This window comes from Aspergillus wentii, assembly GCF_001890725.1.
Source record: "Aspergillus wentii DTO 134E9 unplaced genomic scaffold ASPWEscaffold_5, whole genome shotgun sequence".
NCBI lineage: Eukaryota > Fungi > Ascomycota > Eurotiomycetes > Eurotiales > Aspergillaceae > Aspergillus > Aspergillus wentii.
Genome location: NW_024467836.1, coordinates 401294 through 421438, shown reverse-complemented (window position 1 = coordinate 421438; position 20145 = coordinate 401294). Strand labels below are relative to the sequence as shown.

Here is a 20145-nt window from a genome sequence, read left to right as displayed (position 1 = left end):
CTAGCTGGCTGCAATTTGGCCACTCAACTCGGTGCTTCCGTCTAAAATAATTGTAAAGCGTCAATGCAAGAACAGTTCACGTATAAGTCCTTTGGGCTTAGCGCTGATGTTCGCAGACAAGGCTGGGCACAATGGATGAAAAACGAGGCGTCTTTAGGCAGAACATTTCTACCTGAAGTTCGCTCATTCTTTTTATCTCATATGGACCAAAAAAATTCATCCGACTCTCCTACTCATTGAAATCAGTTCTACCAACCCAGTGACAGCATACTCTAGCGAGAAGAATGGGAGAAAGCTTGGATAGCACCAATCAGGGGGGAGCGCTGGATAAGTTTTTCGACTGCAAGATTTGCAATGACATTTGGCGCCGTTTTGAAGATCCCAAATCTACACATGAGATCAGTCTAGGACGTCAGGATGCAGCTTCTTCTAAATGTCCCAGACACACTCCTCTGGTGGAGCAATTCAAAGAATATTGCGGCGATGAACGCCAATGCGATGACATGGGAATTAGAGAGGGTTATGGAGAAGGAAGCCTTTGCATAATCGAATCATTGTCTGATTTTGGCATCTATTGGGACCTTTTACTTGTCAAGCAAGATTCCGACCCTGGCCACGTCGGGACTGGTCGTATTTTAGATCCTGACTGGGCTGATCTCGATATCGTCAAGCGGTGGAAGACCCAGTGTCTCTCGTCTCATGGTGCGAAGTGCCACAACCCCATGAAGATCTGGCCGACACGACCTGCCTGGCTTATCGATGTTGAGGATAAATGTGTTATTCCTGGGCAGGATTGTGGTCCTTTTGTCGCGCTAAGCTACAGTCATGGAGAACCTCCAGTGCTCAAGGTGGACGCTAACGACATGGTCAAGCTTCAGGAGCCTCTTGGCCTGGAGAATCCGGAAATATCAAAATATCTATCCCCGGAAATTCGACACGGCATATGCCTGACTTCTGCAATTGGGGAACGTTATCTCTGGGCAGATGGCCTGTGTATTGTCGACGGACATAGTGCCACCACGGAAGCTCAGTCAGACAACATCGGTGCGATATATGCAAGTGCCATTGTTACCCTTATTGCTGCAGATGGACACTCAAAGGATGGAATCCCAGGACTGAAAGATGTCTCTCCTCCTCGGAAGCTAGAACAACGGGTCATTCCATTTGGGAACGAGAAAATCATCGTTCGAAACACGACCTTATTCTCGATCGGTGGAGGTACTCCATACTACGAAGATGGTCGGACATACCAAGACTACAAAATGTCTCCGAGAAAGATCCTTTTTCATAATAAGGCGGTGCATTGGGAGTGTCAGTGTAGCCAATGGCATGAGGAGTTGACCCCCGGAGATGAGGTTTACAGCTACCTTGACCCGCGATTGGCAGTTATGTTGGCTGGCTTTCCGGACATAGAGGCGCTTAGCCACACGATATCGAATTACAACAGACAGGAGATAATCTACGACGAGGATGCTCTCCCAGGCTTCCAAGGCATCCTTTCCGTACTAAGTCGCTCTTTTACTGGTGGGTTTCTCCATGGGCTCCCAGAGATGCTATTCGATCGAGCTCTAGGTTGGAAACCGCACTGGAGTCACACAAACCTCCGACGAAGACGCCAGTCAAAAAAATCCAGCAACATTCAATTGGCGTTGCCGTCTTGGTCGTGGGCTGGATGGCAGGGGATGGTACACACTAGTGCTGAAGCCGCTAATATAAACCACCGACAGGATACGATATCAGAAACAATTCCAATAACCGAGTGGTATACCAGCAAATCCCCAAGTGACTCCCCACTACGGAGAATCCGATCCACATGGTATGAGAATCGCGACTCCTACAAAGACTTCACGAAGCCTTTGCCGGCGGGTTGGACTCGGTACGATGTGCCTGCAGACAGGATGGCAGAGGATCAACCGTGGCTTCATCCAGATGGTTGTGGTGACTATTTCTTCAAATACAGCGGCATGCCCGAAGAAGATTATTGTCACTCGTGGTATTTTCCTTTTCCAGTCCCAGACATCCAAGACTGCACTCCACCATTCTCACCCGAGCAAACGACATATCTTTTCTGCAAAACGAAAAAAGCTCACATCTGGGCTAAACGATCCGGGAAATATAACATCTTAAACCTATGCACCAGAGCAGGCGATGAAATTGGAAAGTTGCACCTGCACAATGAAGAACAGCTAGCCCTCTTTCCCGAGAATGTGGCAGATGGCGAACCAGGGACGCAAGTTGAGCTGGTTGCCATTTATCGATTGAAACTTTATGCAAAGACTTTCAATATGGAGGAAGAGAAGTGCACGTTTCCTTTGAGATCATGGGAGAGATATGAAGTGCTCTGGGTGGAGTGGAAGGAGGGAGTGGCATACCGTCTTGCGATTGGGCATGTCCAAAAAAAAGACTGGGAGGCATTGGACCTGGAGGATGTATCTTTGGTTCTGGGTTAATGGATATCAGCATGGCTGATATTCCGTTCTCTTTTTCGGCTCTACTAACTAGCTTTACGAGGCTGACATTTTACTCTACCAGTATGATAATCGAATTTATATCCATATCCATATTTACTACTTCATCAGCATGGCTCATTTTAAGCTCATGCACAAAACACAGCAGCAAATAAGGTGACAATAACAGCACCCATCGAAACCAAATCTAGTCTCCCCCCAACCTTCACCGCACCACCCTCCTTATCCTTCCCCTCAGCAGCAGCCCCAGAACCCCCAGTCGCACCAGCCGTACTCGACGCCTTAGAAGGCGCCACATACTTTCCCCCATACACATCAAACATCAAACAAGCCGTCGGCAATGGATATTCCGTTTCAGCCAGCACATACTGCGCCGCGGCCTTAGCACTAAACTCAACAACCTCCGCCTCGAATTCCGCCAAAACGCCCATATTCGCCTGCACGGAGGGGACGATGCTGGTTAGATTACCGAAGACGTTGTCAAGTGCTGAGCTGATGTCGGTTGATGGGTCGGATGCTGCCTCGCAGTTTTCATTCACGTTGCTTAGTTGCGTGATGTTTACGGATAGTTTGGGGAGTTTGAGAAAGGCGCCGATACCGCCTGTTGCGGAGCCTGCGATTGTGCTTATTCCGAGGAGGATTTGGGGTGTGAATGAGGCGGACATTATGAGGGATAGGATGGCTGAGGAAGACTGGAATGGGAGGGCGTGGAAGGTTGTTTCGTTGCTGTGGAATGTGTGAGTTGTGGGTTTGATTGATAATTGAGGTTGGGAATTACTTACAAGCCTGATATAGAAGAGCTGGAGAGATCGGTCATGTTGACAGTGATTTTCGAATCATCGGGTACCTTCAATATGATCAGTATGTTGGAAATGACAGTCAGGAGAGACATACAGAAAGGTTAAAGCCGTATGTGAATCCCATTTCCCCCTGCAGACTCAGACTGAGATTAAGCTGCGGTTGAATCAGAGGTCCAAAGGCGACAACTCCTGGGATCTAGATATACAATTCATCAATATTATGCTTCTCCATATGGAAGATGAAGCATACCTCGAACGGAGTAAGCGGAATAGTAGGAAGCGATATCGGCAATGAAGCCAGACTCTGGCTGGATGAGAGGTCGAGGCCAAGTTCAATCTGAGCAAACATATCATTTGCGATGACTTCCACGCTGCCATGTTCGAAGAAGTCGATTGTATTGCTGATGTCGTCTGTGATGCCATCTGATGATGACATGTTGAATGAGCCCTGGCTGATTTCGATTGAGCCTTCGAAGGTGCAGTTTTTGCATGATACTGTGACGCCTTGGGGGCTAGGACTCAGTCAGTCAGCCATGTCTCTATTCCGATAGGGAATGTACATACATGAACTAATTAACAACAGGGCCCTTTGGCGGAAAGATGACCTGATCAACGATGCTCTTGTCGAGAGACCCGGTGGCCGAAGATGGCAGCTCTGAGGTCGCAGATGAAACAGCAGGAAACGTAACTGTCGGTGTTGCACCAGAGCCTGTCATAACTTTTGTTGTTGAAGGACTTTCTTCCTGCTGTCTTTTGGCGAAGACATTGGAACGCTTTTTGATCTCGGATTTGTGTCGTCGAGAAAAGGAGACTTGGGTAGAGTGGAATGCTTCTTGCCATGCGAGTGGTTGTTTCAGTACAATCAAGTCGTTATTATCGAGTCTGACTCCTATGACCCTAGTTTGAATTAAGAGATTTATTCTGATACTATTCAGAGATCAGACATACCGATGCGTGGCTCTCTCACCGTCCAAATCACAGCCTTCATGCGCTGTGACAATCACAAAATCACGCAGAGCGTCGAGTGAATAATAGAAGGTCTCAATATCCTTGAAAGAACTGAAAGCCAGACGGATCTGTGACTCTGAGCAGGATATATCCTCCACCCACGGCTCTACATCTTCCAGGACCAGAATCGGTTGTTTCGATTCCACATTCAATGTTGTCGCAAACACAGTTTCGGTGTTGTCGTCATTTTCATGGATATAGTCAAAGCTGGCCTTGCTTGCGAGGACTTCTGATATAGTTGTTCGAGCTTTCAATTTGGAATGTGAAGTTGAAGTTGCAGCGGAGAGTTGTCGTGCTTGGGGAAATGCGAGATGGTTATCTTGACTGATTGAACGCAGAGCTGTGCCAGTGGCATTCTCGATGGCGAGAAATAATATGAAAAGGAAAAATGCGCTCATATTGACAGACAGATCTATGAAGCTAAAGAAAAGGAGAAAGCCCAGCCAGGGAGCAGCTAATTATACAACAATCCCATCCTAATCTCCCACGACCAAATACCCCTCAAGACAGCGAAAATATGCACGAAAGCGACACAGCCTCGCATGAACTGCTAGCCATGTTGAATATGACAAGGATTAAGAGAAGTGTTGGTTCATCATGGCCAGTTTGTGGTCACTCGAGGTGCTGCGCCGCAAGGCTGAAACGGACGATGGAATTAGTTGCAGTAGTACAGGGAGTGTTATCTCGGATGTAGATGAGGTTATTTGGTATTATTATGATGAGCGTTGGATAGTAGATCAGAGTATGTGTATCTATAAGTAAAGATTGGTGTTTGTGCTGGATGATGCTATTGTTGAACTATCAGAAGAGACAAAACAACCATAATTGAGACTGAATAGATAAATAACTGGGATAATCAATAGGACTAAGGATGCAAGCAGCCATACAGACAGGGAATATGAGTCAATTGTTAGGATGAACTGCGGCAGTTGGTATTTTGACAATCAATACTCCTTATGGATTGGGATAAATTAGTTGATGGGACTAATCAGCCGTAACTATCAGTTGACAGGGTATTATGATTGTTATGCCTCGGATAATATGCATCGGAGAATTCAATGCAAATATCAATATAGACAATCATCATAGAGAGTATTAGAGAGTGTAGCTGATAAAGAGTGAGCAGTTTCCTCTTCCGGACAAGCTGAGACTATCGCCAAATTGGCCTCGGCGATCTTCTCCAGAGACCCAGAATGAGACAAAACACCCTCCAGACACTGCCAAGTCCTCTGATCCTGCACTTCTCCATCGCTGCCCCTCCATTGATTGTCTATCTTCCATCCTTGTCCTCTCTTTTCCGACTGCATATTGTCTCCTCCACTCGCTCCATTGACGTGGCTGTTTGCAAGCACCTCCTCCGCCCCTCCTCCATCCTCCCCCGCCGTCGAAAACAATTCCTCTGACCTTCCACCGCTCCACCATCCATCTGTCCTGCGGTGGGGAGTCTCCTGAAGACGAGTTTCACTGGGCGTGTCGAACAATTCCAGAATTCGACTCTGGAAATAATACCCAAACAGAAAACCTACACAGTCAGGCGGTCGGAAATCTGGAGCCACACTGGAGAATCCATCACGTCACGTTGTCCTCGCCCGTCATTCCCGAACCGCAGAACAGCTGAGCAATAATTAATCATGGCCGCCGCCTTCGACGACGAAGACCTCTCCGTCTCTCTGCCCTCCGTCGAACGAGATCGCCAGCGTGACCGTGCCAGTGCTGCTGTTGCTGCTGCTCCTTCGCCCAAGACCAAGAATCCCTCCGCCATGGCAATGCCCCCGCCTCGACCGACCGGCAAGGGCGCCGATGCCTCGATGCAGTCCCCGGCGACCACGAGAGACATGCAGCGTCTCGATCAATATCAGACGATTAAGATCCTGGGTGAGGGGTCGTTTGGTAAGGTAAAGCTGGCGATTCACCAGCCCAGTGGTCGTCAGGTCGCTCTGAAGATTATCTCCCGCCGCAAGCTGCTATCCAGAGACATGGTCGGTCGCGTGGAACGTGAAATTCAGTACCTTCAGCTGTTGCGACATCCTCACATTATTAAACTGTACGATCATCTGGATGATATATACCATATAAAACGAGGGCTGACTTGATTTTCCTTAGGTACACTACGATTGCAACCAAGAGTGACATTGTGATGGTTTTAGAATATGCCGAACGAGAGCTTTTCGACTATTTAGTGAGAAGAGGCCGATGCAACGATACCGAAGCCCGGAAATTCTTTCAGCAGATTATTTGTGCCGTGGAATACTGTCATCGTCATAAGATTGTGCATCGTGATTTGAAGCCGGAGAACCTGCTCATCGATAGCGAGAAGAACGTCAAGATTGCCGATTTTGGTCTAAGTAACATTATGACGGATGGAAACTTTCTCAAAACCAGCTGTGGTAGTCCGAACTATGCGGCGCCGGAGGTGATTTCAGGAAAGCTCTACGCGGGACCCGAGGTGGATGTATGGAGTTGTGGTGTCATTCTCTATGTGCTGTTGGTTGGGAGATTGCCATTCGATGATGATTATATCCCGGCCCTGTTCAAGAAGATTGCTGCTGGAAACTTTCACATGCCGGCTTATATCTCTTCTGGGGCTGCCCGGTTGATTAGACAGATGTTGCAGGTTCACCCCGTTCACAGAATTACTATCCCGGAAATCCGCCAGGACCCCTGGTTCCTTCAAGGCTTGCCTAGCTATTTACAACCACCACCAGAAGAATTTATTGCTCCTGGGGTGGACCCAACCAAGTCTATTGACCCTCGCAAGATTGCACCTGGAAAGCCTTTGTCCGTGCAGCATAAAATTCATCAAGTTGCCATCTCTAAACTAGAGCGGAGCATGGGTTATGCCCGGGATGATATCGAAGATGCATTGAGACACCCCGAGCCCAGCGCCGTCAAGGATGCCTTTTCTATCATTGTTGAAAACGAAATGATGCAAACGAGCTGTAAGTTCTGATAAACTCATCTGCCTATGGTATTGCTAACCTCAATAGCACCCACGGATGACAATCCGATGGATACCCCTGCTTCGCCTTCTAAACCTCAAACCCAGAAAAGAACATCGCTACCTCCACCTGCCCGACCAACAGAGACTGCTCGTCCCCAGGGCAGTACAGCTCCTCCGGCCCCTGCCCCTGCCGCCCCTCCAGCACCACGTGAGCCGCATCGTTCGCCTGCCCAGTTACCTCAACCCGACCCGGAGGATCCGGAGTCAGTGCGTGTCAGCCATGTCAGAATTCTGCCTACGAGTTTGCCATACGTCCACGAGCAGCTTATGGAACAACGAGCTCGGGAACGGGAGCAGCGGGCCCGTGATGCGGACAGACTGCTTGAAGAACGGCGCGGTCTCAACCCTGATGATGAATCGGAAGAGTCTCGCAAAGCACGTTCACCCGAGCAGCGGGAAGCTACAGCAAGAGCATTGAAACCTCACTCTCGTAGTATCATTGATTTGGATAAGTTGCGGTTCGAACCACCGGAGGGCCGTACCGCACCGCATCAGCCGAAAAGATCAAGAAAGTGGCAGTTCGGTATCCGTTCTCGCAATCAGCCTTACGAAGCGATGTTGTATCTCTACAAAGCTATTCTAGCACAGGGTGGTGTCTGGGATATCCAACCTGTCGAGTCAGGTAAGTCCATCCAGCCATACTATGTAATTGCATGATCTAATGATTTTCAGGCAATCAAATAGATCCGCAGTCCGAGGATGAACCGAAGCCGTTGCAGGGTAAATACCCCGACTTGTCTCCCGATTACTACATTCCCAAAGACCCCTGGTTCATCCGCGCCCGTCTTCTGAAACAAGGTGTCAAAGCCCCTGGCCGCTCGACTAGTGCAGGAAGCAGCCGAAGCGACTTTGAAGAAGTTCGCCGTCGATTCAACAGTACCAGTATGGACTTTGACGAGAAGAACTTTACTGCTCCGGACCATGACGGCACCTCGATCCCCTCTTCTGCCACACAACAGCAATCAGCACAACGGATGCTGTACGGAGTCTGGGTTTTCGTCGATATCCAACTGTATCAACTGGAGGAAACCAACTACATGGTCGATTTCAAGTGCGACGGATACCAAAATGTGATCCGCGCAGAAGGCGAGACGGAATGGCACCCGATTAGCAAGAGATTCCGAAACAAGGAAAAGGAAGTCACCAGCCCTTATCCATTCCTGGATGTTGCATCTGATCTGGTGGCACAGCTAGCTGTCGCCAGCTAAACGAGATAAAACAACACAACACAAAATTGCATAGTCAACGGCGCACATGGGATTCTCGGCGCAGGCGGTAGTTTTGGTCATGATCTATGAATTCTTTTCTCACATCTTATCTGTTTCAAATGTTCATTTGGTACTCTGTTTGTGTCTGACATTCAAAAGTGCACATGATCTTCTGGCAGGAAAGATACATAGCCTGGCTCTTTTGTCTGGTTTCTTTCTTGGGTCTTATATTAGCAAAAGTGCAGATGCTACTAATTAATTATATTCAACATCCATAACTCTTTTTCTTCCCTGCGTTCCTCTAATCGATTCTGTAGCTCGAGAGCATCTACCCTGTCTTCATCTCTCCCTCAAGCATCCGCCTGTGCCCATAATATCTGCGTTATCATCTCACGTAGCTCTCCACCTGCCACTCATCCTGGATGCTTGAATGCCTTCGTCGATAGGTAGATGGAACCCGTTCGTAATGATCGCACTTTGCGATAGGCTTCCAGCCATCGCTGGCCTTGCACTTGGTCACCGGTGGCTGAGTATTGCCCAGCCGCGTCGTATCTTCACGAAAACATGTTAGCAGGATACCGACAAATGGTGAAATCTCAGGCACGTACTTAGACTCTATGGCCATATAGGCCCAGAACTCAAGAAGAGTATATAGTGGTGAGACCACTGACAAACGGCATCACTGGAGTTAACAGAAGAATGCCACTCAGACAGACTCTAATCAAAACCAGAAATGTTAGCAACTATGACATTCAGATCACTGCGCTGGAGAGTACCTGAAGTGTGAGGGATGGTGATGGGAAAATATCTCCCCCTGCCTCGATTTCTTCGAGGTTTTCCCAAAACATGACTGGTTGGCGTTGGTTGCTAAGATGAATGGATGGTGAGTACTTATTCAGATTTGTGCTTCTTTTTGGATACTCACAGAAGCTGCTTTCGAATCTCCACCTGACTACAGAGGGTTTCATGTGTGAGGATTCTCAGCCATTGTATATATTCATTATATATATAGTATGCTGAGAAGAGAGTAAATTATTGACTGCGCTAAGATGCCACTGATGAGTGTTGTTGCAGGAAGATAAAGCGGGAGAAGGAAGGAAGAAGACAAGAGGAAGTCAGCCTGAGGATTCACTCTTAATCAGGAAGCTACGTTTACTTCACTTGATACTCAGTTATTGATAGTTATTAACCAGTGAAGCAATGGTAGATACTACTGCAGAATGCTAGGATCACCTTTCCGATACTCTGCTGTGCTGCCTAGAAGGCTGATCAGATACTATTCAGGCCTCCTTTCCAGTATCTTGGCTACTCCACATAGAATGCAGGTCGACAGGCAAACCTTTACCATTCTGATTTATCAAGCTGAAGATATTCAATGCGCCCTCTGATGAAACCAGCGCGAATTTATTCCAACCCTCCGTCTTCGCCATCTCAACAATGACTCTGAGCAGCGTCGCCAGCTTCGTAAGCTGCTCCTGATGGCCGTCCTCCCATTTCTCCAACCTTCCCAACTTCAAGACATTGCTTTTGCTAATACTGGTAAACCTACCGGTCTCGTCATAATGCCCCTCACAGAGAATCGGCGTCTGCGAGAACCAAAGCTGTTCGATATTCTTCGACACATCCAGGTTCTTCCCGACCCGTCCGGTTTTGATTTCGATAATGCGCGATGGAGCGACCATCTTTCCTGCCCTGCATACCGTATACCCCGTTGGTGTCTTTTCGCTCCGCGATACAGCCATCCCCCGATGGATGTCATTGCCAGAACCGGTGCAGCCGTCGACTTCGTATCGCAGAATGATGCTCACACCACCGAGCACGTAGCGAATCACCCGGTTATGCATGATACTCGCCCTCACGCCCCGTGGCTGTCGTGTCGACGCCTTTTCAAACTCGTGCCCGTACCCCGCAGCCGCAGAACGGTCTATATATGTAACTGCCCTTGGCGTCCAGCATGAAAATAGTACAGTGTGGTGAACCACCTCGACGTCGATGCGGAATGGGCTCTTCTTCCCACTGACAAACCCCAGCAACAGGCGGAGATTGCGTCGATCTGTCACGAGATCAATCCCGTCCATACGCATCGCTGGCTGTGTGAGGGCGATGGCGCGGAAGAGTGGCTCGAGTGGGCATTGTGGGAATACGTGTCGATTAGGGTCCATTGGGTATAAGCCTGCGTCTGGTTTGACTTTTCTTGGTGTTTGGGGGGGACTCCAAATATTGGGGGAGCCTGGCATGATGAGCGTCGTTTATATATATAGAAAGAGATAGAGAGAGCGCTTGTTATTCACCCACCAGGAACGAGAACTGTTTTCTGCTGTTTTGGAAGAAGATTGTAAGAGGTTAATGTTGTCATATCAACTTTCTTGGTGGTCAGTCCATCCCCCGGCTGAATAGAGTCAAGGGGAATCACCCCCAAAGGGTCTCCTAGACCCTTGAAAATAGGATCTTTGGGCATGTTGGTGGTTGAATTGGCGATAAAGATGGATGGTTTGACGCGACGCGTACTCTATATATACAGCACCGGTGCCCGATGCCAAATTTTGCTGCCTGAGCTAGCTGGCGCTTACGGCTGTACTTCTGTCGTTATTTTGTACATCAACTGCAGACTATCCAGAATTGATCATCAAACAGGCCATTTAAGCCATATATACTCACATATACTCTACCAGTCCTAGAATCGCTCTTTCTATAAAATATTCTATTATTTCTTAGGTCTTCATATCATCATGTGACCCCATTACCTCCAATTCACCTCCAACTGCAAACTTCCCCATGCCTTGATTTAAAGGAAGATCAGCCAGTACTTGTTATTACTGTCGCCGCTAGAAGATGACATGCAGCGGCGCTATGATAGCCGATACACTGCTATATCTATTATACATGCTCTGATGGGTTAAGAAACAGAGCGTCCCTGATCAGTGAACTATCGCTGACATTGAGCTTTATCATTCTGTATCACTATATTCATTGTATCTGACCTCTTAATCAAGAAGGCAAAGCTAGGCTCATCTTGATAGTGGTAAGATAAAGTGTATCAGAAGTGCTTATTTGTATGAACCAAGACAGAAAAGGCCATGCCGATCAGTTTCACCAAGAGGGAACAAAGGATTGTCCCACTTTCCCCGCTTCTTTCCCACTTGATAAGCACACAGATCTTCTACCTTCGTTTTTATATCCTGTTATATCATCTTTTTATCTTCTGTATTCTTTGTCTTGTCTTTTGTATATTGTATCAATTGTATATTCAGCCAAATGTCTCCCTCCGTAACAGAAGACATTGACCACGTGCCAATCCTGATCATCGGCGGTGGTCCCTCTGGTCTTTTGCTGGCATTTATGCTAGCTCAACTTGGAGGTATCCCATATTATATGCCAATATATCCGATCTTATATTATATCATCTAACTGGGGGTAGTCCGCTCCCTCATAACCGAACGCTATCCCACCCGCCTCGCAGCTCCCAAAGCACACGCTCTCTCCCCACGCTCTCTCGAATTATGTCGCCAATTCGGGCTCGACGTCAACACGATCCGCAATGTTGGCACCAGACGCAGTGATGCGTACTGGGTCAACTTCATCACCAGTCTGAGTGGACAGCAGGTGGGGAGGTTGCCGTATGAGCGTATGGACCCGGGGGTTTTGGATGCGACGCCTGCTGTAAGTTCCCTTCTCTAGCTTGTGTTTATTGATGTGGTTAACCATGATAGATGATTCATAATATCCCACAGCCTGCATTTGAGGATTTGGTGGCGAGGAGATTGGAGAAGAACAGTTTGGTGGAGATTCGGAAGAATCATTCCTTTATGCGGTGTGAGGAGGTAAGCTAGTCTTTATATAGGAGATGGGTATTTACTGACAATCCAGTTTGATGAATATGTGATTACGACGATTGAAGATCGAAATACGAAGCAGGAATATAAGATTAAATCGAAGCATGTTGTTGCGTGTGATGGCGCAAAGAGCGCTGTCAGACGACATTTGGGAATTGAGTGTGAGGGAGAGGATTCGCGTGAGCTATCTTTTCTCTTCTTGAGTATCTAGATGAATACTAATTGGTAGTCGAAACAATGATGACCATCCATATCAATGCGAATCTGCGGCCTGTTGTTGGACAACAAGTGGGCATGCTGCACTGGGTTATGGACCCCGAAGTGTCTGGCTTCATTATTGGATATGACCTGTCTGGGAATCAAGTGTTGATTTGCAATTTTGATGTGAGTGTACCACTTTTTATTAGGATATAGCTGACGATATAGTCTACGAAACATCCAGTCGAATCGTGGAATGAAGAACTCTGTCGCAAGACTGTTAATGCGGCCATTGGCAGAGACACTCCCTACGACGTCCTCAGTTACAGACCGTGGATTCTCAGTCGAAAGGTGGCCAAATCGTATCGATCTGGACGTGTTTTCTTGTACGTTCTCTATCACTTTCTGTACATCTACAGTCTAACACCAGCAGAGCCGGAGATGCAGCTCATTCCTTCCCTCCAACTGGTGGGCTCGGACTGAACAGCGGCCTGGGAGATGTGCATAACCTGGCATATAAACTAGCTGCTGTTCATCATGGCTGGGGAGGAGATAGACTCCTAGATAGCTATGAATACGATCGACGACAAGTAGCTTTGGTGAACTCAGAACAAAGCGTCAAGAACGGAAAGCAGATATTCGGTCTGCTGAAGACGATGGGAACTACAGATCCAGACGTCAAAATTGCACGGGAGAATCTCTACCGCAACCTTAAAGATGCCAAAGTGATGGAAGAGATTAATGAAGGTATTGAAGGACAGCGAGAGCATTTCGACAACCTGGGACTGCATGTGGGATACGTTTATGGCGATCGAAAGATCCCAGAGAATGCATCCATCTACGAACCTGTCTGTATCCCAGGTGCCAGGCTGCCACATGCTTGGATTCGAGTTTTATCAGACAAAGTGCAGCTTCCTCCGATTGACTCGTCGTATGTGTCTGAATTGAGTGAAGAAGAAGTGAAAGCAAAGCAATTCTCAACACTCGATCTGTGTCCATTCGACACTTTTACTCTCCTAGTTGATGCTGAATTTGCCTCTCACTGGGAACGCCATCTTAGCATGGTGCGCTCTTCATTACCTACAGTTTCTTCATTGAAGATTCAACTTATGGTACATGGAAAAGAGTTTGAACTGCAGCCTGGAAAGGGCAGTGAGAAGTGGGCAGAGGTGATGAAGCTGCACAAGCAGGCTATCTTGATCCGTCCTGACCAGCACATTCTGGCGTGTTTGGGTGGTGATGGGGATGTTTTGCGTGAACTGAGAGATCACCTACATTTTGAATATACATTAGACAGAGTATCTCAACTAGACTAGACTATCTCATTCTCATTCTCATTCTCTCTTAATCTTCTCATCTCTTTTCTTCCCCGCATCCCCGGGAATTCCGAATCCCTTCAAACGCCGTCTTTCCCTATCATGGCTTTGATCCGAATAACCAGAACCATTAAATATTATCCAACATCTCTTTATTTCCCCATTTCCATAATTCCATAGTCATCTCTATCTTATCTCTTCGAATGCTGAACAATCGCTGCTAAAATCTTTTCCACGGATAATCCGTCAACCGCTCCCCACAAACACTGTGGGGTGACTTTCTCCGCCGTGGGGATCTTCGCCACTTCTCATATATTAACCCCGGATTTCCCTCTTTCACTATTTCGGAATTGCCAATTATCATATCTCAATTGTCTCATATCACATCGTGTCGTCATGTCTCTGGAAAAGCCCACCGGCGAGTATCGCCAATTTCTGCCTGACTTGGGCTTGAAACGGTTTCAGGTGATGCGCACGCAGGATGCGCATGAATACGCCCACGACTTTAAGACGCTGCATAATCCGCCGTGGCTGCATGGGCTGTATATGCATTGGTTGGATTTGTTGCAGGAGCCGTTCAAGGGTGTTACGACAGATGGTGAGTACCATAATCAATTAATTGATTGACGTTGAGTGAATGAATTGGTGCTGATGCTGGATAGGCAACGTCCGTCCTGGGTTATTCACTCTCCAAGACGAAGATGTCCCAATTGGCGAGATTGTCGATGCAACACTTGCCTTGCAGAACCTCCTCGACGATAACCAGAAAAAAGCACTTTCATACCACATCGACTCGCCCGAATGGCGCACCTGGTCCAACCCCGAATTCCTCCTCAGCCACAAAGGCCTCCGTCTCGACGAGGTCAGCTTCTCCATCCGCGACGCCATCATGAACGTCCTCAAGACGACTCTCTCCCCGGAAGGCTACGAAAAAGCCGTCAACGCAATGCGCATTAACCACTTCCTCGGCGAACTCGTCGAGTCTACCCGCGTCATGAACGAATTTTCCTACAACTTCGTCCTCTTCGGACACCCCTCCACCACTAGACCCTGGGGATTCTCGTTCTACGGCCACCACCTCTGTCTGAATATCTTCCTTTACAAGAGCCAGATCATCGCCTCGCCGTGGTTCACCGGCGCAGAACCGAATGAGATCGATTCCGGCCCGCACGCAGGAACCCGCATCATGCAAGTCGAAGAAAAGCTCGGTCTGCAACTCATGCAATCCCTCACTCCTGAGCTTCAGCAGAAAGCCCGCGTCTACGAACACATGCACGATCCCGCCATGCCACCCGGCCGCTGGAACAAAGACGACCAGCGCCACGTGTGCGGCGCATACCGCGACAACCGCGAAGTGCCCTACGAAGGCATCCTCGCCTCCACCTTCACGCCGCAACAGAAAACCCTCCTCTACGGCATCCTCGAACAATACCTCCTCTACCTCCCCAAGCGGGCGCGGCAGATGAAACTCGAGCAAATACGCCAGTACGAGTACGAGACGCACTTTTGCTGGATTGGCGGGTATGGCGATGAGGATCCGTTTTACTATCGCATTCAGAGTCCTGTTATTCTCATCGAGTTTGATCACCACTCCGGTGTGTTTTTGAATAATGAGGAGCCGAAGAAGTTCCATATCCATACGTTATTGAGGACGCCGAACGGGGGCGATTATGGACATGCGTTGAGGCCGTTAATTCCTGCTGTAGAGGGGTTGGTTGGGAAGGAGATTAAATGGCAATCGCATATTTAGATTATGAGTTATGATGAAGTATATAGAAGATGTATTATTCACGTTTTATCCAGAGTAATGCAGAATAATCACCTAGAGTAGTAAATCCTTAATGCGGAGATCTCCCCCACTTCTCTCCGTCTTCTCCACAACTCCTCTTCTCTTCACCTTCACGTATTGCATTTCATCCCAGATATTCCATCATATGTCAAATATGACCTCAATATCCAAATCAACATCCCCATTAAAGCGATTCCACTGTGCTCAATGCAGCAAAACATACACAAAACTAGAGCATCTCACGGTTAGCTCAGTTCCCCACTCCCCACTTCACTCCCACAGCATAACTAACGCGCCTTAGAGACACGAACGAACCCGTAAGCACATCACATCGATCTCATTAAATCATCAAAACCAGAACCTAATTATGAATATATAAAGATACAAACACAAAACCCTTCCAATGCAAACACTGCGGACGCAGTTTCGGCCGTCAGGATGTTCTGGGTCGGCACATGAAGCTTCATGCGGACACTTCGACTCCTACGCCTACTCCTCCACAGACAGCCCCGGTACCGGATACGCCGCAGTCGACGGCCAACGGAAATAATCATGGAGAGCTGACGGGTTCCTCGATGCACATTGATGAGTGTATGAGTATCGACCCGTTTGGGCATCAGTCGACGTTGGGGATGGATTCTGATGGGTTGCTGGAGTGGCTTATGCCGGATTTTCATATGGCGTCTGTTGTTCCGTTGCCGTTTACAGATTTGCCCAGTGCGGCTCCTGTACAGGGGAATCTGAGCGAGGCGACGATAGCTGATATCGCGCCTCATCGGGCATCTGGGGGAGAAAAAACAGCTATTCACCAAATCTACACGCTCATCGAAGACCTCTCCAAAAGGCTACACTCAGACCTTCACAATACAGGTATAACATCCGCTTTTCTCGACGCTTGTCTTCATGAATTCTTCAATCGAGTTTCCCCCTCTTTCCCCGTTCTCCATGAACCAACGTTCAGCACTCGTGAAACTATTCCGCCCTTATTACTCAACATGGTAGCCCTGGGCTCGTTATTCGTCTGTTTGCCGGATTCAGTGCAGAAAGGAGAGATTCTCTGGCGACTGGGCCATACGGCTGTTGCGACGTCGTGGCAGACGCTCATCGGGCTGAGAGGGCCTCGTGATGAATGTGATGGGGTGCAGGTTGTTCTGACGGCACTCCTGGGACAGACCTACGCTCTATTGTCTAGTAATACACATATAAGAATGACGGCCCTAGTGTTCCACGGACTGGGCTTCTACTGGGCGAGAACGTGTGGGATGTACGCCGTCAAGGATATCAGAGCGGACGAAATACCAGATCCAGTACACGCATCTGAGTCTGAAAAGGAGACTGCCTGGAAGAACTGGTCTGCATGTGAAGTCCAACGACGCGCGATTCTCGGCCATTACATCCTCGATGGATTGATATCACAGGCATCTGGTTCTCCGGCTAGTGCGCGCCATTTAATCAACTCTATCAGCTCAACATGTTCCGATTCGGCATTTTCAGCGAAAACGGCAAATGAGTGGATTGTCGAGATGAAACAGTCAGTCACTGAAACTGTACAAAAGCCACTCTCGGAAATATCCGTCGCTCTCTTCTCGGACACTTACACATCTACACCAATGCAGTTATCAAACTTCTCCCTGTCAGTCCTAATGGAAGGACTCCAATCTCTTGTCTCTGACGTACACGAATCCACAGGCCCTGTATTCGGTATCGTTTCCAGGAAGCAGATTATCCACGCTCTACTTAATCTCTACCACTCCAACCTCTCATCCATCTTACCTACCCCCATCCAACTCCTTATCCGCTGGCATACAATCTGCCTCGAATTATGCATCTCCTCGTCAATGCTCTATCGACACATCTGTGACTGTTACAAAATCCCACAGACACTCGCAGGGGCAGCTCACCCTCATAACAACCACCAAACTCGAACTCGACCCTTTGAGTTCGATACATGGGCAAAAAGCGCAGATGCAATTCGTGCGGTTTTACACGCAACTGCTATATCCCGTCTGCTGGATCAGGTTCCGTTCGGTCAGGCTCATGCACCGCATATCCCTGCGGCGATATTTGCGTCTGCCATGGTCTTTGGTGCCGTTTGTCTCGTTCATGGGGAGGGGGTTTGTATACCCGATGGAGATGTTTGTTGGGGTGATGTGTGGGCTGATTCTGGGTCCGAGTCAGAGTTTGGATGGGATGGATTTATTCGGTGTCTTGGTGAAGGGAACAGGGTTTCGATACATCTGCTGAATGAGATGAAATCTCTACAGACGGGCTTGAAAACGTTTGCATCGAGATGGGCTGTTTCTGCACAAATGGAAGAGGTGATTCGATGTTTGGCTATTGTTTGTCGGGAGAGGTTGATGTCTAGTATATAACATCATGGATAGCCTTCTTCATCTTCCATAAAATCCCAGACTTGTATATATGTACATTTCAGACGAGATCAATAAACAAACCTCCCCGTCCTCCTCCTCACCCACCTCCCGAAGAAATAAAGCGGCAACCCCAATATCATCACCGCCCATTGAATCCCCGCAAACTCATAAAACATCTTATCTACGCCTTCCATCGACATCCAGGAAACTGACCCCTTGGCTAGACCGAATGCAACTACATTCTTGCTTGCGTTTACCAATACCAGCGCCTCTCCGCTTGTAGCCGGGTACGAGTCGACAATATATGATAACATGACGGAGGGGACCATCGCTAGTCCTGATGCGGCGAGGGCAGCGCCAACTGCCGGCCGGGTGTAGTGTTCTTGATGTGCGACTGTGTAGCCGAAGACAATTAAGCCCACGGGACAGGCTAGGAAGGGGATTATGAGGGTGGGGAGGCGGTGTTCGGGTTCGTGGATGTCGTTGTTGCGCTTACGCATCCAGCGGGAGAGGTAGTCTGTTAACGGGCCAGCGATGGGGAAGGCGACGATGATGCCTATGAAGCTGCTCAGGGTGAAGAGGCCGAGTTGGGCTGATGTGAAGTAGTACGGCGGGGCGCTGAAAATTGAGGATTCAAGTGTTGAAATAGAGACCACGCTGATGGCTTAGCAGAGACAATAGCATAGCAGGAAGATGACTTACGCTCCCAAGACAACACCGTACATAATAGATGCCAGGAATACACCCGGAATCAAAAGCATCGGCAACGGCAAGACGAAAAGGTACGCAAAGTGCTTTAGGGGACCTCTCTGCCGAGCTGCCTTGGACAGACTGATATTCCACAGCCCCCTCCAGTAAGCATTATAGTCCATAGAAGGTTGGCTCTCAATGTATGCTTCAAAGTGGTTGGATGTGCCCTTTTCTCCATCTGACGGTGGTCGACTATTGTCATCCAGCTCGTATAGTGTTTCTGGAAGCATGAATAATGACGCGACAAGGTTCACTGCCTGGATGATGATGCAAAGGATAAAAAACCAGCGCCAGCCTCGGGCACCTACGAGGTATCCTGCGATTACTGGGCCGATCTGAGAGCCTCCTGCGAGAGATAATGCATAGCTGGCCATGGCGCTCGCATAGTGGTGTTCGTGGAAGATGTCTATTTAGTCAGATGAGCTGAAAAAATAACAGGAATCGGTCATACCGGCAAGTATGCTAGGGCCTAAAGACTCGATAGATCCATATCCTGATCATGTTAGCGCAACACTAAAGATAAAATGCAAAACATACCCAAACTGGCAAATATCCTTGCTGCGATCAAGCTTCCATAGCTTTGAGCCACTGAAGTCCAAATAAACCCACCCAGCGACATGACCATAGACACCAAGACGGCAGGACGCTTCCCGATACACATGGCAAGGGGCATCCAGAATAAATTGCACAAGCCCATAGCAAGAACCGCCCAGGTGAGAATGTCAGACAACTTCTGATATGGAACGTGAAAGTCTGCCTCTAAGGACTCGAAGCCTGTTGCAATTCCGGACTAGAGTACACTGTCAGGATGCAAAAATGCGGTGATTAGATGCATACATACGGCATACATATTCCCCAAAAAGACATACACATTTGCATTTATGAGTGCAGCGATTTTAACTCGACGAGGAAGTAACTATAAGAGTAGAGGTTAGTATCGAATCAACTAGAGGCACCGATGACATACTTTAGGGTCCATGTTATCCATGTTCTTCCGTGGACTGTTGAAGCAGACCTCATTAACTCGATATTGTTCTTATTTGAAAAAGGGTGGACTCGCTAGATATAAGATAGGACGCGCAGTCTTCGGGTGACGGACGCCTTGATATCATTTCTCTGGGTCTTGTGCGTAACACGGTAGATCAGCCGCCCTGATTCAAATGAGGAGAACAACCTGGTAAATAGAGAAGGTTTTCATCTCATTCTATGCTGTTATTCGCTACGGGAAGAGGGCCCGATATGGACGCGTCGGGTACATGTCGGGACCACGTCTGATCATCATTCACATTTGACCTTGGCAAATCACGGCAGTTTAACTCTGTATCATGTTTGAATAGTATCTCGCATTGCTCCTGGGCCTTATTTTGAGTGAATTAGCGTGATAAATACACTCTATGATGAT

General features: G+C 48.1%; 8 protein-coding genes across 8 annotated transcripts; 5 read left to right on the top strand and 3 right to left on the bottom strand.

Moving 5' to 3' along the window:
• The first annotated feature begins 39 nt into the window (after positions 1-39).
• ASPWEDRAFT_41676 (uncharacterized protein) lies at positions 40-3398 on the top strand. Its single transcript, XM_040835618.1, has 4 exons — positions 40-2390; positions 2625-3209; positions 3251-3315; positions 3363-3398. Exons 1-2 carry the CDS (start codon positions 285-287, stop codon positions 3207-3209), a joined length of 2691 nt encoding a protein of 896 aa, XP_040687476.1. The 5' UTR covers positions 40-284; the 3' UTR covers positions 3251-3315; positions 3363-3398.
• Positions 3399-3661: 263 nt separating this feature from the next.
• On the bottom strand, positions 3662-5022 carry ASPWEDRAFT_545139 (putative GPI anchored protein). The gene is made up of 2 exons (XM_040838067.1): positions 4217-5022; positions 3662-4165 (listed from the first exon to the last, which is right to left on the bottom strand). Exons 1-2 carry the CDS (start codon positions 4672-4674, stop codon positions 3838-3840), a joined length of 786 nt encoding a protein of 261 aa, XP_040687475.1. The 5' UTR covers positions 4675-5022; the 3' UTR covers positions 3662-3837.
• Positions 5023-5907: 885 nt separating this feature from the next.
• Positions 5908-8485, top strand: ASPWEDRAFT_52201 (serine/threonine-protein kinase; the record flags this gene model as incomplete). The annotated part of the gene is made up of 4 exons (XM_040837718.1): positions 5908-6320; positions 6380-7215; positions 7264-7899; positions 7950-8485. 4 exons carry the CDS (start codon positions 5908-5910, stop codon positions 8483-8485), a joined length of 2421 nt encoding a protein of 806 aa, XP_040687474.1.
• A 959-nt stretch (positions 8486-9444) lies between these two features.
• ASPWEDRAFT_41672 (uncharacterized protein) lies at positions 9445-10968 on the bottom strand. Its single transcript, XM_040835617.1, has 2 exons — positions 10781-10968; positions 9445-10715 (listed from the first exon to the last, which is right to left on the bottom strand). The coding sequence occupies exons 1-2, from the start codon at positions 10941-10943 to the stop codon at positions 9766-9768; spliced, it is 1113 nt and encodes a 370-aa protein (XP_040687473.1). The 5' UTR covers positions 10944-10968; the 3' UTR covers positions 9445-9765.
• A 512-nt stretch (positions 10969-11480) lies between these two features.
• On the top strand, positions 11481-13913 carry ASPWEDRAFT_69580 (uncharacterized protein). Its single transcript, XM_040839057.1, has 7 exons — positions 11481-11843; positions 11904-12145; positions 12196-12306; positions 12353-12497; positions 12548-12702; positions 12745-12902; positions 12950-13913. Exons 1-7 carry the CDS (start codon positions 11741-11743, stop codon positions 13830-13832), a joined length of 1797 nt encoding a protein of 598 aa, XP_040687472.1. The 5' UTR covers positions 11481-11740; the 3' UTR covers positions 13833-13913.
• A 250-nt stretch (positions 13914-14163) lies between these two features.
• Positions 14164-15601, top strand: ASPWEDRAFT_157118 (DUF3500 domain-containing protein). Its single transcript, XM_040829725.1, has 2 exons — positions 14164-14430; positions 14495-15601. The coding sequence occupies exons 1-2, from the start codon at positions 14229-14231 to the stop codon at positions 15580-15582; spliced, it is 1290 nt and encodes a 429-aa protein (XP_040687471.1). The 5' UTR covers positions 14164-14228; the 3' UTR covers positions 15583-15601.
• Positions 15602-15724: 123 nt separating this feature from the next.
• Positions 15725-18281, top strand: ASPWEDRAFT_157114 (uncharacterized protein). Its single transcript, XM_040829724.1, has 3 exons — positions 15725-15865; positions 15923-15938; positions 16003-18281. Exons 1-3 carry the CDS (start codon positions 15767-15769, stop codon positions 17991-17993), a joined length of 2106 nt encoding a protein of 701 aa, XP_040687470.1. The 5' UTR covers positions 15725-15766; the 3' UTR covers positions 17994-18281.
• ASPWEDRAFT_157113 (putative MFS transporter) lies at positions 18062-19822 on the bottom strand (the record flags this gene model as incomplete). Its single annotated transcript, XM_040829723.1, has 6 exons — positions 19711-19822; positions 19585-19659; positions 19281-19533; positions 19195-19236; positions 18696-19149; positions 18062-18650 (listed from the first exon to the last, which is right to left on the bottom strand). The coding sequence occupies exons 1-6, from the start codon at positions 19729-19731 to the stop codon at positions 18062-18064; spliced, it is 1434 nt and encodes a 477-aa protein (XP_040687469.1). The 5' UTR covers positions 19732-19822.
• Positions 19823-20145: the final 323 nt, after the last annotated feature.